Source organism: Moschus berezovskii, chromosome 27, assembly GCF_049115385.1.
Source record: "Moschus berezovskii isolate FMDL1 chromosome 27, NW_MosBer_1.0, whole genome shotgun sequence".
Classification (NCBI taxonomy): Eukaryota; Metazoa; Chordata; class Mammalia; order Artiodactyla; family Moschidae; genus Moschus; species Moschus berezovskii.
This window is the reverse complement of record NC_142486.1, coordinates 11,576,084-11,591,083: the sequence shown is the minus strand read 5'-3', so window position 1 is coordinate 11,591,083 and position 15,000 is coordinate 11,576,084. Positions and strand designations below refer to the sequence as shown.

General features: G+C 40.9%; 1 protein-coding gene across 8 annotated transcripts in view; it reads right to left on the bottom strand.

The window, feature by feature from the left end:
• The window catches only part of AUTS2 (activator of transcription and developmental regulator AUTS2), a 1,225,668-nt gene that overhangs the window by 913,022 nt on the left and 297,646 nt on the right, over positions 1 to 15,000 (bottom strand). For all 8 annotated transcript variants that reach the window (XM_055409984.2, XM_055409986.2, XM_055409985.2 and 5 more), the window contains exon 2: positions 4,155 to 4,367. In XM_055409984.2, coding sequence (XP_055265959.1) covers positions 4,155 to 4,367 — 213 coding nt within the window. The remainder of the gene's footprint in view (positions 1 to 4,154; positions 4,368 to 15,000) is intronic.

Sequence of the window (15,000 nt, the reverse complement as noted above, 5' to 3'; positions counted from 1 at the left end):
CCCATGATTTCATTGTGTTCTTTGGTAGTTTCCAAATTAAGAGAGTAAAGATTTTTATGCAGAGGATCTATCAACCTCTGTTTTGATTTTCCCACTCCTAAGTCAAATTGGGGGAGGGGAGAACCTACCATACCCTTATTAATAAGAGCCAAAACTTTATAATATAATGTCTGAGTATTCACATCGTGAGCAAATAATTCTGCATAGGACAAACATAAGCACAGGGAGATGAGAAAGACATGCACTCTTCTGTATAACAGTTAACTTGTCCCTTCCCTCACTTTTATAAACCCTTTTGTAAAGTTTTCAAATTTGCCATATAAAAAAGTTGAACCCTTTTATAAGACAGTTGCTAGTTCAGTATCTTCCAAGTCAGTTATGTATTTATACTTAAAAACATAACCCAATAGGTAAGTTCCACTGGGGTAGCTAAGTGCTAGTTAAAAACACTTTCTTTTAACAGTTTGGAAAAATTTCATGAGAAGTGAGGTTTTATAATCAGGCAAGAGAAGGAAAAGGCAGTTTAGTTTCAGAACTACACATCTCTCTCTAAAAAAGTATGTACCTACATTCTCGCAGTAAAAAGATTAGTTGCCTTCAATGAAGTTTCAGGGGAAAAAAAAAACACACACACACCTTTTATTTTCTCTGCACTGAGGAGTAACATCTTCCCATAGTTACAGAAAGTTGCACATTAAGTTCCTTGCTTAGGGAGTACCAATTCCTAATAAAATTCAAATCTAATCCACTGTCACCAAGTCAAAACTAAAGAATAAATTCTCACCTCCTGCTGCTCTCTTTCATCTGTGGTTCTTGCAATTTTATCACTCCCTCAATGAGAGGCACTGAACAATAATCCATTAATTCAGAAATTCTCCTCAAGGCCCATTTCCATCTCAAGGTCCCCTCGTGGCTAAAACAGTTAAGAATCAGCTACTTTATCTGAAAAGAGGCAAAGGTGGGGTGGGGTGGGGTGGTGAAGTAACTGTGATGTGTACAGACCTCTGGCATGGTAGGAAAGCAGTATCAGACATTCTTCGCACAAGCTGTGGAACATCTACTGTAACCATTAAACACATCTGTGCGTCACCTTTTACTAAGGATCACACAACGGACAGCACTTACCTGGGCTGACATACCACGAATGCATCTCATTCTCTCCCCTTAACGTTTTCACAGAGACAACCAGTCACAGACTTCAAAATTAAATTATTTTCAGGCCTACGATGGTATTCCATTACAGATTTCAACAAAATTATATATTCAGTATCTTTGTGTTATTCAAAAACTTAAAGAATCATGGGACTGAGAAACCTTCTAGTCTAAAACTCATTTTACAGATGGGCAGCAACAGACAGTGCTATTGCTCAGGGCTTCATAATAGCACATATGATGCTGCTGCTGCTGCTGCTAAGTCACCTCAGTCGTGTCCAACTCTGTGTGACCCCATAGACGGAAGCCCACCAGGCTCCCCCGTCCCTGGGATTCTCCAGGCAAGAACACTGGAGTGGGTTGCCATTTCCTTCTCCAATGTGTGAAAGTGAAAAGTGAAAGTGAAGTCGCTCAGCCACGTCAGACTCGTAGCGACCCCATGGACTGCAACCCACCAGGCTCCCCCGTACATGGGATTCTCCAGGCAAGAGTACTGGAGTGGCTTGCCATTGCCTTCTCCCCATATGATGCTAGGAATATTATAAATAAAAGCATTACAGTTTTACCTCAATTATCAACTTTGGTTTCCCTTCCTACTTAAAAAAAAATTAAATTGGATAGTATACTTTGGCATAAACACTGAAGATAAGAAAACACAACTTGTTTTTAAAACTCTTACACAGGCCCAAAATACAATTCATTCTTCTCTGTGATTCATAAAAAGTGAGTCAGATTAATCGCTTTTCAAATATTTTCCCTGAAACAAGGAAAGCTTTGATTTCAAACACCGTTAGTACCAGAAGATTGATCATTAAGACCAAAAAGCTACTCGAATTTGAGACAGACGAGTCCTAGCCTTCTTGTAAGATCATAGACTCTTTCAACTAGAGGACAAAGTAGAAAGAAGAATTTTGAGGAAGGAGAACAGAAAAGTCAGATCAAGTTTGGGAGTAAGAGAGTCAAGGATAAGGAACCACAGCTCTTTGGAGGCTCAGAATTAAACTGATCTCTTGCCTGAAAGGATAAGAAGTCCCTCCTCCCACCCTGTGGGAGGGAGGACCTCCAGGAGAGGCAGTGGTCACAGGGCAATCTCTGGACATTGGAAAAACCACTTTTTCCGCATAGCTCACAGGGAGAGGCTTGGTCTGTGAGTCACAAATACCACAGGCACATTATCTTTTACAGAACCTAGACCTCACCCCACTTTCTATACATATATATATATATAAATCTTCATCCAAATTTTCTATGCTCACTGTACTTGGGAGTTTATCCTATTTTCTTCTTGAGCTTTCACAGGCCATTTCTATAACCACAATCCCTCCCTCTGACCAAACTAACCCATGAACTTTCTAAAAATACTTGTATATTCCCTGCACCCCACAACCTGGAGTCCTTGTATCAACCAAGGGAAGTACAACATACAGTTGAAACAGAGCAGGGCAGAGAAATCTAGGTCTACACCCCGGCTCTGTCCCTCACAGCTAAGTCACTTTATTTCTTTAAGCCCCAGGTCTCCTGTCTGTAAAGTAACCATAATATCACATCATCTCCTCACCAGGGTTGTTGTGAAAATTATAGATCATACTACAGAAACTCCTTCACTTACGTGATTACCGTGCTATGTATTAGACAAATGTTAGTAATTACTTTTATGACTCCCATCTGGCATTTTATTTGAGGACAAAGTAAAACTGCCAAATGTGTTAGAACCGGGGACACTTTCCTGAGACCCTCCCAAGTCCATGCTGAAGTCCATTGCTCCACGTATTTTCTCAGAAGTCTACCCATCAAGTTCAACTCTGACACCAAACTGCCCACTAAATCTTTTAGAAAGTTTCATTTTTCCAAATTTTTGACTAAAATTCATCACCAGAAAAATGTTCTTGATTCTTTATAAAAATTATTTTCAAACTGGCTTGACCATTATCAAATAGGAAATTTCTAAGACTACAAACTTCTGTGCCAAAACACCTAGTGATTCTGATTCATCAGCTTCCAGGGTGAAGCCAGGAATATGTTTAATAAGGCTCATGATATGATTCTAATCATCTGTTAAGTTTTAGAACCACTGATTTGTATGATCCTAGATCTTCTCGCTCTGCAGAGAAACATCTGCAAATAGAAATTACCTGTTCAGCTTCTAATTAGCAGCACCTGCTCTGTGAACCACACTCCCTTCCTCTGCTTCCTTCAAGAGACAGTCAGTCTCACCCCGTGGTCCCTCCAAAAACAATCAAAACACACCCAGGACACAGGTAACTCGGCAGGTGCTAAAGCCTCTGGATTTGTGCTGAAAAAACTGTTATAAACAGCTTCGTTTCTCACTATTAATCTATCTCATGTGGGGATTTCCACAGGCAGAAGGGTTCCCCAAATGCCAAGAGCTGTATTTTCTTGTGGATCATTGAAACCTAATTATTAAACAGCCCAGTAAGCTCTATCACCAGGCTTCATACAAGTGGCAGATCACAACGGCAGTTCTGAATTATGGGCTGTGGAGGACACCTAAAAACCTCATTTCTCTACACTGCTCTCCCACTTGCCACAGCATTTGAGCTTCCCTAGAAAATACAAATCTTAGGTAGGGTCCCCTGCCTGAATACAGACAACCATTTTTAGCCCTTCAGGACCTTGATACACACAGTGCATATGATCAGATCTGCCCACTTCCTTTCCTCAACCCCAGACGATCTCTTCCGCAAGCCAGTCTACCTGGACCATCACCAAGACCTCCATCGACCTCCATCAGTCTGCCTTCAATGCCAATAGCACGAGAATCAGTCTCAGTTACCCAGAGCACATGTGACTGAAAGGGTACCGTGCTGAGTTTCAAAGTGCTTGGTTTTGGAATATTCTTTTAGAAGCAAACACATGGCTCTGCAGGGCAGCCCTCCAGCACCCACCAGGGATCTCCTCTCCACCTGTTAGGAAGAACCACAGACAAGTAGGCACCTGAGGAAGAGTAGCCACAGGATGGAACAAGCCCTAAGGGTCCTCACCTGTCTGAGCCCCTTCGGCATTTTCTTCCTCTTTCCGAGGTGCTGGCAGAGGTTGCGGTCATTTTCTCGGTCTGAGCTGTAGTGGTGCGGATGGCTGAGTCGGCTCTTCTTGGAGTGAAAGGACAGGCCATTGGTAAGTGCTTCTCGTTTCTTCTTGGTCAGAGGGGTCTGGCGTTTCTCCACGCGTTCCTGAGGCTTAAGTGCTACATCTTTCTGTAGGAAAAAAGAGAAGGAAAGGGAAGTGGTGGTTACATAGGTAGCTAGCATCACACCCAAAAGAGAGGCTAAATGGGGTTACTAGAAGGGAGCCAGATAAAGGCAAGAAAGTGGGGTATGAGACTACCTGAAACTAAGCTCAATTTTTCTGAAAATGCTAGGAGGGATTGGGGGTGGGAGGAGATGGGGACGACAGAGAATGAGATGGCTGGATGGCATCACCGACTCGATGGACATGAGTTTGAGTGAACTCCAGGAGCTGGTGATGGACAGGGAGGCCTGGTGTGCTGTGATTCATGGGGTCGCAGAGAGTCGGACACGACTGAGCGACTGAACTGAACTGAATGCCACACATGTATCCTTTCTAATCTTGTTGGGGGGAATGGGGGTGGGGAACTCAACAAAGCCCGAAGTATCTGTCCATTAGAAGTGGTTTCACTGCTGCCTGGGAGAGCAGCTTTCCATTTGATTCTGCTCTGGGTCCAGCACACACTATTCCCCTAGCAGGCTTAATACATTCTCTTCCCAAAATGGTACACCAACTATGTTTCAGAAAAGGAGTACTAAGTGCATGCAGGATGCAAAATTACCAGCAAAAGACTGAACACAGCAGGAGGGCCAGGTGGAGGTGAGCCACAGAAAAAGAAACTCAATTCACAAGATTAAAATATTTCCTTAATGCATTATATTTTTACCCCAAGTTCCTCTTACCCCGAGTTCCTTAATTCCCATCTCCTTTGCAAAATATGTAACAACCATATCATCACCAAGATCAACAGTAACTTGTCATTTGTTCCTGGCTGTGGCCGGGGGAGGGTAAAGGGTGGGAAAAGGGTAATGGATCTTCTAGACTAGAGGACAGCACCTGTAGGAACTACAGACAAGTATTCCAAGTCACAGGACACAGGTGAGCTCTGTGCCTGCAGGCAGGTCAGGGCATCCTGAGATGCTGAAGACCTGGGTTCTGATGCTGACATTATTCACTATGAAACTCAGAGTAAGTCCCTAAAACTCTGAGCCCATGTGGAAAATGGGCTCAGATACAATCTGATTGACACCTGTCAAAGTCCTTTAGAACCCTGAGAATATACACATTAAGCAATAAAATGAAAATGATTTGGTATTCAATCATTAGTTCATGAGTGAACATGTTCCTGGGGTTTCCCAGGTGGCTCAGTGGTAAAGAATTTGCCTGCCAATACAGGAGACACAGAAGACTCGGATTCTATCCTTGGGTCAGGAAGATCCCCTGGAGGAGGAAATGGCAACCCACTCCAGTATTCTTGTCTAGGAAATTCCATGGACAGAGGACCTGGTGGGCCACAGTCCACGGGGTTGCAAAGAGCCGGACACGACTGAGTGACTAAGCTTGCACAGATGGATGTATTCCTTCTCACACTGAAAATGTTCCTTCCTGGAGCCTCATCTGCACACAATTTCTCGGTTTCTATGATCCTGAACATACATTTAAAAATACAGTAAGACCAAAACAAAAATTCCCCTTCATCCCTTTCTCATTCTCTAAATACCACTCTCTCTTTCCTTCACAGCCAACATTCTTGGGGGCAGTTATCTCTTCCACATCTTCCCAATATCTCCGCTCTCCCGACCTGACACACACAGTGCTCCTTGATGTCTTCCCCAGTTCAGCCATGGCCATATTTGGGGACCTTGGACTTTTAACATCTGCTTTGCCTAGACCTCAAAAGCCCGCTCTTCCATATTCCTCCCTTTTCTAGTTGAAGGACACCCCGCCTCCCAATATTGCCAGTTAAAGGAAAACAATTGGTGATGCAAAGCAATGTTCTCAGGGCTCCACTCATTCAACAAATATTTTTTGTGCACCCTTTATATGCCAAGTACAAACTCAGAACTATCCTACAGGCGCTGAGAGAACAACTGCGTGGGGCAAAAAGCCCCCAGCCTCACGGAATTTAGAAATTAGGGGACAGATAATCAAATCACACAAACAGGTAATTGCAAACTAAGCTGTTTTAAAAAAAAGATCACAAGTGATACAATAGGGGGAAGTGGTCCATATGGAGGAGGGGTGCCGTGGCTGAGGAGATAACTGCCACTTGACCTAGATCTGAAAGTTTGGGCACAGCGAACAGCTTGTGCAAAGGCCCTGAGGCAGCTGGTAGCATGATTCTCTGAAAGAATGAGGTCAGGTACTAAGCATCAGTAACCCCAGGGCTTCACTTACAGAACCTGGCAAATAACAGATGGTCAAATTAATGCTTGCTAAATAAGCAAGACCACTAGCTAATGTATCCAAATCTATAAACTACAACAGTGATTTAAATACTATCTTTACAAGCTGCCTCTGATATAGAGTGAGTGAAGCAAGCTAGGAATGGTTATAGGAACAGGAAACCAAGGAACCCGGATAAGCAGGCACTGGTGATACATAAGAAGGATCACAGAAAACAACAGCAAGTCCCAGAGAAGGGGAAGGACCTAATCTTTGGGGCAAGATGATATCTAACATTGGGACTTCCCTGGTGGCACAGTCGATAAGAAGCCATCTGCCAATGCAGGGGACAGGTGTTCGATCACTGGTTCAGGAAGATTCCACCTGCGGCAGAGCAACTAAGCCCGTGGGCCAAAACTACTAAAGCTCACACATCAAGGGCCTATGCTCTGCAACAAGGGAAGCCCTGCAACAAGAAGCCTGCACACTGTAAGGATGAGTAAGCCCCTGCTTGCCGCAACCAGAGAAAGCCCATGCAAAGTGACAAAGACCCAACGTAGCCAAAAATAAAAAAAATTTCTTAAAAAATATCAAAGACAACAATCTTCTAGGGCAAATTAGTGGTTTCTGGTTTAACTTCCAGCTGCTATCTAAACTTGAGATGGTTTACCCTCTGCCATTGGAGAGGCAGCTCTCCCAAGACAATGAGAATGTAGTGAGGAAGTGTTCAGGGGACAAGCTGAGATCCAAGTAAGTGCACGAAGCCATTGATCCCAGTCTCAGAGCCTTGCACACAACGCCTAACACATGGCAAATATTCAATAAATGTCTGCTATGCTGTCCAGGGTCTACTACCACAACCAGCTATGTCAGACATCTGCTCAGTATTTGGCCTCACATTTAACCAATCTGGGGCTTTCCCAGGTGGCCCTAGTGGTAAGGAACCTTCCTGCCAATGCAGGAGACATTAGAGACACCAGTTTGATCCCTGAGTTGGGAAGATCCCCTGGAGAAGGAAATGACAACCCACTCCAGTATTCCCGCCTGGAGAATCCCATGGACAGAGGAGCCTGGCAGGCTAAACAGCCCATGGGGTCGCAAAGAGTAGGACACGACTGAAGCAACTTAGCACTCATGTAACCAGTTTAGTCAGCTCTCATGAAAAAACGCTCAGGTATAATGGCAACACTAGCAGAAGCAGGCAGGTGAGTCACACCATGAACTGCTTTTATATAATATGATTAAATTGCACCACTTCTAAAGGTAATACATAAGCTCCCACAGGCTGAAAAAAAATGCTTTTCTCTGTCACACAGTCCACCTACTGCCCTACATCATGCAGATGTGGAGTATCGGATTAATAAACAAATGATATTTAATAATGTATCAGCTGTGCTTTTTTTGAAAAAATTATGCCATTCTCTTTGGAAACGAAATCTTTCTTCATACTGAAGGTGCTCCAAAGTATATTGAAAATTATGTGCAATTCCATACAAATGTGAATTAATATTTATAAGTACAGTATAATTTTTTTCTAAATCCATTTTATTTTCATGCAGCATATTAATCAAGGCATTCTCACTGCACCATAGAATAGCTACACAGAGCAAATGGACCCCATGCCGTGACATTAGCTTGTAAGAGACCTGCTGAAGTCTTAGCAGCAGCAGTACAATCATCTCAGCTCCAATTAATATTGAGATTTTAAACTATGCAGGCTGTGTGAGGGGGAGAGGGGAAGAAAGAGAGCCTCAAGATGTGTACAGAGGTGGTAGCTTAAGAAGAAAAAATGAACAGCCTTTTAAATTAATTTTTATTGGAATATAGTTGCTGCACTGCAGAAGAAATGAAGTCTTTTTAAAAGTTTTCATTATGTAAGAGGTTTTAAAAGATTATCTTTAGAGAGCAGGTTTACTCTTTCAAAAGATTCAGGGTTATTTATAAATTACTACATAGACACTTTGGAACATTTCCTGAAAGAAAATAGGATGCTATTTATTTATTCCTCTACAGGCCTATTCTGACTCTTTGCTATGTATGAAGCAAAACAATCACTTAACATCTCAATGGCTATCTTGGGGGTGAAACAAAAACAAAAACTGTCCATTTTAAGCAATGAAACTCTAAGACATTATAAACTACTCACTTTTTAGCATTCTAAAGAGTTGAACACATGGTTACATGCATGTGTATGTGTGCATACATCCATCCACCAACAAATTATCAGCAACTAATTTAAGTATTCCCTTAAAGAAACTTGGGCAGCCTATAAATACTGCTTCAATATAGAAAGACAGATTGGTGTATAAAATAACTTTTTAGGATCGATGAATGATAATTTTCAAAGGCCCGTTGAGCCATTAGTCTACCATGGTTCCTAAAGAAAATTAATGTCTATCAGAAATATCTACAGTGGCTTTTTAAAATAAGATGACTATGCCTCATACTCAGAAAGGGAAGCATTTAGCTGACTAACAAGGGAGGAGGACAGGAGGATAAGGAAAAGACCTGGGGGAAATGCTTTAAGGCATTCATCTGATAATCACAGAAGACAGAGAAGCCTGGCAGGCTACACAGTCCATAGGGTCACAGAGTCGGACACGACTGATGCAATTGAGTAAACACACACAAGAAGCAAGAAAGCCAGCCAGCCAACAACAGAAGGCTAGCTGTGAGGGGAAAAGATTTACACGTACTTGATGGCAATAGAGGGGGTAAGTGCACAAGCTATGTACAACAGACAGGAAGAGGTTTCATGAACAGTTGAAATTATGTGATTTTTAGGTCACTGGTGATGGAGGGCAGGGTCACAGCAGTGCATATGCTGAGAGGCCGGCTCAGAGACCGACTAATAGTGGCAATTTCCTTCGGCACCCAGCCTTTCTTCTTGGTGATGGCAAGGTGATCTTGCTCTTGACTTTCCCTTCTCCCAAATTATAACCTTCCACACCAAAGGCTTCCTCTGCCACTCTTGAATTTCAAAATGAGATGGTTTGGTGGTGTGCAAACTAAGGAGAGCAAAAAATTGCAGACGGAACACTGTGCAGGCTGCAGGGCTCCATTTGTTGATTACAGATGAAGCCAGAGGAAACAGAAAATAAGAGCACAATTTGCCTATCGTGCATGAAATAGATCTTAGAGAGAGAGCCTCTCTGATTTTCCCAACCTAAACTGAGGGCAGCCCATCACTTACAAATACGAGTGTCTGTATGTGCCCAAATGTACGTCATGTGTAAGAGGGGTGCAATCTGGAAGAACCTCTTCAATTAGTTACTTGATCTTGGGGACTTGCAAAGAAAATAACAGAGAAGCCAGGAGAAAAAGAAAACACGCTTTCCCTGTCACCATCTTATTGGCTGGCTGTGTGCTGTCATTTTAGTCTATCAAGTCCTTTGTTGGTTTATTATATTGCATTTGTACTTGCTTTTGAATGGCTTTACAAACACTGATTCCATCACTTAAGTGCAAAAAAGTAAAAAGAGTTTGCAGTGATAATAAGAAGTGAAAACTAAAGAAACAAGACATAACAGCTCTTTTAAAACTTCTCTCTACATGGATATGTTCGTACTGGGCCCCCACTTTGGACTTCTGAACGAATGGGACTAACAGACCTACTTCAGGGCCTAAACTTCTTTAGTAAATAAGCAAAGGAAACACAATAGGAATTTACAAAATAATCAATATGGCATTCAAAAAAATAACCTCTCATGTTCATCACTTTGTTTTTGCTTTTCTTTTATTTTTTAATTAATTTGTTTAAATTGGAGCCTAATTACCTTACAATATTGTAGTGGCTTTTGCCATACGTTGACATGAATCAGCCATGGGTGTACATGTGTCCCCCTATCCTGAATCCCTGTCCCACCTCCCTCCCCATCCATTCATCAAGGTTGTCCCAGTGCACTGGCCCTGAGTGCCCTGTCTCATGCATCGAACCTGGAATGGAGACCTATTTCACATATGCTAATATACATGTTTCAGCCACCCTCACCTTCTCACACAGACTCCCAAAGTCTGTTCTTTATATCTGTGTCTCTTCTGCTGTCTCGCATATAGGGTCATCGTTACCATTCCTCTAAATTTCATATATATACATTAATATACGGTATCGGGGTTTTTCTTCCTGGCTTACTTCACTCTGTATAATAGGCTCCAGTTTCATCCACCTCATTAGAACTGATTCAAATGAATAATTTTTAATAGCTGAGTAATATCTCATTGTGTATATGTACCACAGCTTTCTTATCCATCCATCTGCTGACGGACATCTAGGTGGCTTCCATGTCCTGGCTATTGTAAACAGTGCGGCGATGAACACTGGGGCACACACGTCTCTCTCAATTCTGGTTTCCTCAGTGTGTATGCTCAGCAACAGGGTTGCTGGACTGTATGGCAGTTCTATTTCCAGTTTTTTAAGGAATCTCCACATTGTTCTCTGTAGTGGCTTTACTAGTTTGCATTCCAACCAACAGTGTAAGAGGGTTCTTTTTCTCCGCACCCTCTCCAGCATTTATTACTTGTAGACTTTTTGATAGCAGCCATTCTGACTGGCATGAGATGGTACCTCATTGTGGTTTTGACTTGCATTTCTCTGATAACGAGTGAAGTTGAGCATCTTTTCATGTGTTTGTTGGCCATCTGGATATCTTCTTTGGAGAAATGTCTGTTTAATTCTTTGGCCCATTTTTTGACTGGGTTGTTTATTTTTCTGAAATTGAGCTACATGAGCTGCTTCTGTATTTTTGAGATTAATTGCTTCGTCTGCTATTATTTTCTCCCATTCTGAAGGCTGTCTTTTCACCTTGCTTATAGTTTCTTTCATTGTGCAAAAGCTTTTAAGTTTAATTAGGTCCCATTTATTTTTGCTTTTATTTCCATCGCTTTGGTGGGGGTGGGGTGAGTCATAGAGGATCCTGCTGTGATTTATGTCAGAGACTGTTCTGCCTATGTTTTCCTATAGTTTCTGGTCTTACATTTAGATCTTTAACCCATTTTGAGTTTATTTTTGTGTATGGTGTTAGAAAGTGTTCTAGATTCATCCTTCTACAGGTGGTTGACCAGTTTCCCCAACACCACTTGTTAAAGAGATTGTCTTTTCTCTATTGTATATTCTTGCCTCCTTTGTCAAAGATAAGGTGTGTGGACTTATCTCTGGGCTTTCTATTTTGTTCCATTGATCTATATTTCTGTCTTTGTGCCAGTACCATATTCTCTTGATAACTGTAACTTTGTAGTATAGTCTGAAGTCAGGCAGGTTGATTCCTTCAGTTCCATTCTTCTTTCTCAAAATTCTTTTGGCTATTTGAGGGTTTTAGTATTTCCATACAAACTGTGAAATTATTTGTTCTTGTTCTGCGAAAAATACCACTGGTAGCTTGATAGGGATTGTACTGAATCTATAGATTGCATTGGGTGGTATACTGATTTTCACTATATTGAGTCTTTCCATCCATGAATATGATGTATTTCTCCACCTATTTGTGTCATCTTTGATTTCTTTCATCAGTGTTTAATAGTTTTCTATATATAGGTCTTTTGTTGCTTTAGGTAGATTGACTCCAAAGTATTTTATTGTTTTTGTTACAATGGTGAATGGAATTGTTTCCTTAATTTCTCTTTCTGTTTCTCACTGTTAGTGTATAGGAATTCAAGGGATTTCTGTGTGTTAATTTTATATCCTGCAACTTTACTATATTCATTGATTAGCTCTAGTAATTTTGTGGTGCTGTCTTTAGGGTTTTCTATGTAGAGGATCATGTCATCTGCAAACAGTGAGAATTTTATGTCTTCTTTCACAATCTGGATTCCTTTCATTTCTTTTTCTTCTCTGATTGCTGTGGCTAAAACTTCCAAAACTATGTTGAATATTAGTGGTAAGAGTGGGCACCCTTGTCTTGTTCCTGACTTCAGGAGAAATGCTTTCAATTTTTCACCATTGAGGATAATGTCTGCTGTGGGTTTATCATATATGGCTTTTATTATGTTGAGGTATGTTACTTCTATGCCTGCTTTCTGGAGAGGTTTTTATCATAATGGATGTTGAATTTTGTCAAAGGTTTCTCTGCATCTACTGAGATAATCAAATGGTTTTTATCTTTCAATTTTTTAATGTGGTGTATCACTCTGAATGATTTGCGAATACTGAAGAATCCTTGTATCCCTGGGATAAAGCTCACTTGGTCATGATGTATGATCTTTTTATATGTTGTTGGATTCTGTTTGCTAGAATTTTGTTGAGGATTTTTGCATCTAAGTTCATCAATGATATTGGCCTGTAGTTTTCTTTTTTTGTGGCATCTTTGTCTGGTTTTGGTATTAGGGTGATAGCGGCCTCACAGAATGAGTTTGGCAGTTTACCTTCCTCTGCAATTTTTTGGAAGAGTTTGAGTAGGATAGATGTTACCTTCCTCCTTAATTTTTTGGTAGAACTCAACTATGAAGCCATATGGTCCTAGGCTTTTGTTTGTTGGAAGATTTTTTATTACAGTTTCGATTTCCATGCTTGTGATGGGTCTGTTAAGATTTTCCGTTTCTTCCTGGTTCAGTTTTGGAAGGTTATACTTTTCTAAGAATTCATCCATTTCTTCCAAGTTGTCCATTTTATTGTCATATAGTTGCTGATAGTAGTCTCTTATGATCCTTTATAGTTCTGTGTTGTCTGCTGTGATTTCTCCACTTTCATTTCTAATTTTGTTGATTTGATTCTTCTCTCTTCTTTTCTCGATGAGTCTGGCTAATGGTTTGTCTATTTATCTTCTGAAAGAACCAGCTTTTAGTTTTGTTGACTTTTGCTATAGTCTCCTTTGTTTCTTGTTCATTTATTTCTGCCCTAACCTTTATGATTTCTCTCCTTCTACTAACCCTGGGGTTCTTCATTTCTTCTTTTTCTAGTTATTTTAGGTGTAAAGTTAGGTTACCTATTTGATTTTCCTCTTGTTTCTTGAGATAAGCTTGTATTGCTATGAGCCTTCCCCTCAGCACTGCTTTTACTGAATCCAATAGGCTTTGGGTTGTTGTGTTTTCATTTTCATTTGTTTCTATGCATATTTTGGTTTCTTTTTTGATTTCTTCTGCAATTTGTTGGTTATTCAGAAGTGTGTTGTTTAGCCACCATATGTTTGTATTTTTTCCTTCCTGTAGTTTACATCTAATCTTACCTCATTGTGATCAGAAAAGATACTTGAAATGATTTCAATTTGTTTGACTTTACCAAGGTTAGGTTTATGACCCAGCATGTGATCTATCCTGGAGAATGTGCCATGTGCACTTGAGAAAAAGGTGAAGTTCTTTGTTTTGGGGTGAAATGTCCTATAGATTTCAATTAGGTCTAATTGGTCCATTGTATCATTTAAAGTTTGTGCTTCCTTGCTAATTTTGTTTGGTTGATCTATCTATAGGTGTGAGTGGGGTATTAAAGTCTCCCACTATTATTGTGTTACTGTTAATTTCCCCTTTCATACTTGTTACCATTTGTCTTACATCCTGTGGTGCTATGTTGGGTGCATATATAATTGTTACATCCTCTTGGATTGATCCTTTGATCATTATGTAGTGTCCTTTGTCTCTTTTCACAGTCTTTATTTCAAAGTCTATTTTATCTGATATGAGTATTGCTTCTCCTGTTTTCTTTTGGTCTCCATTTGCATGAAATATCTTTTTCCAGCCCTTCACTTTCAGTCTGTATGTTCCCCTGTTTTGAGGTGGGTCTCTTGTAGACAGCATATATTGGGGTCTTGCTTTTGTATCCATTCAGCCAGTTTTTTGTCTTTTGGTTGGGGCATTCAACTCATTTACATTCAAAGTAATTGTTGATAAGTATGTTGAAGCTGAAACTCCAATACTTTGGCCACGTGATGTGAAGAGCTGACTCATTGGAAAAGACCCTGATGCTGGGAAAGATTGACGACAGGAGGAGAAGGGGACGACAGAGGATGAGATGGCTGGATGGCATCATCGACTCAATGGACATGGGTTTGGGTGAACCCCGGGAGTTGGTGATGGACAGGGAAGCCTGGCGTGCTGTGATTCACGGGGTCGCAGAGAGTTGGACATGACTGAGCGACTGAACTGAACTGATGATCCTGTAAACAACATCTACTTTGTTGTTTTGGGTTCAAGTTTATAAACCTTTCCTGTGTTTCCTATCTAGAGAAGATCCTTTAGCATTTGTTGAAGAGCTGGGTTTGGTGGTGCTGAATTCTGTCAGCTTTTGCCTGTCTATAAAGCTTTTGATTTCTCCTTCATATTTGAATGAGATCCTTGTTGGATACAGTAATCTGGGTTGTAGGTTTTTCTCTTTCATCACCTTAACTATGTCCCTCTGGCCTGAAGAGTTTCCACTGAAAGATCAGCTGTTATCCTTATGGGGATCCCCTTGTGTGTTATTTGTTGCTTTTCCCTTGCTGCTATTAATATTTGCTCTTTGTTCTTCGTTAA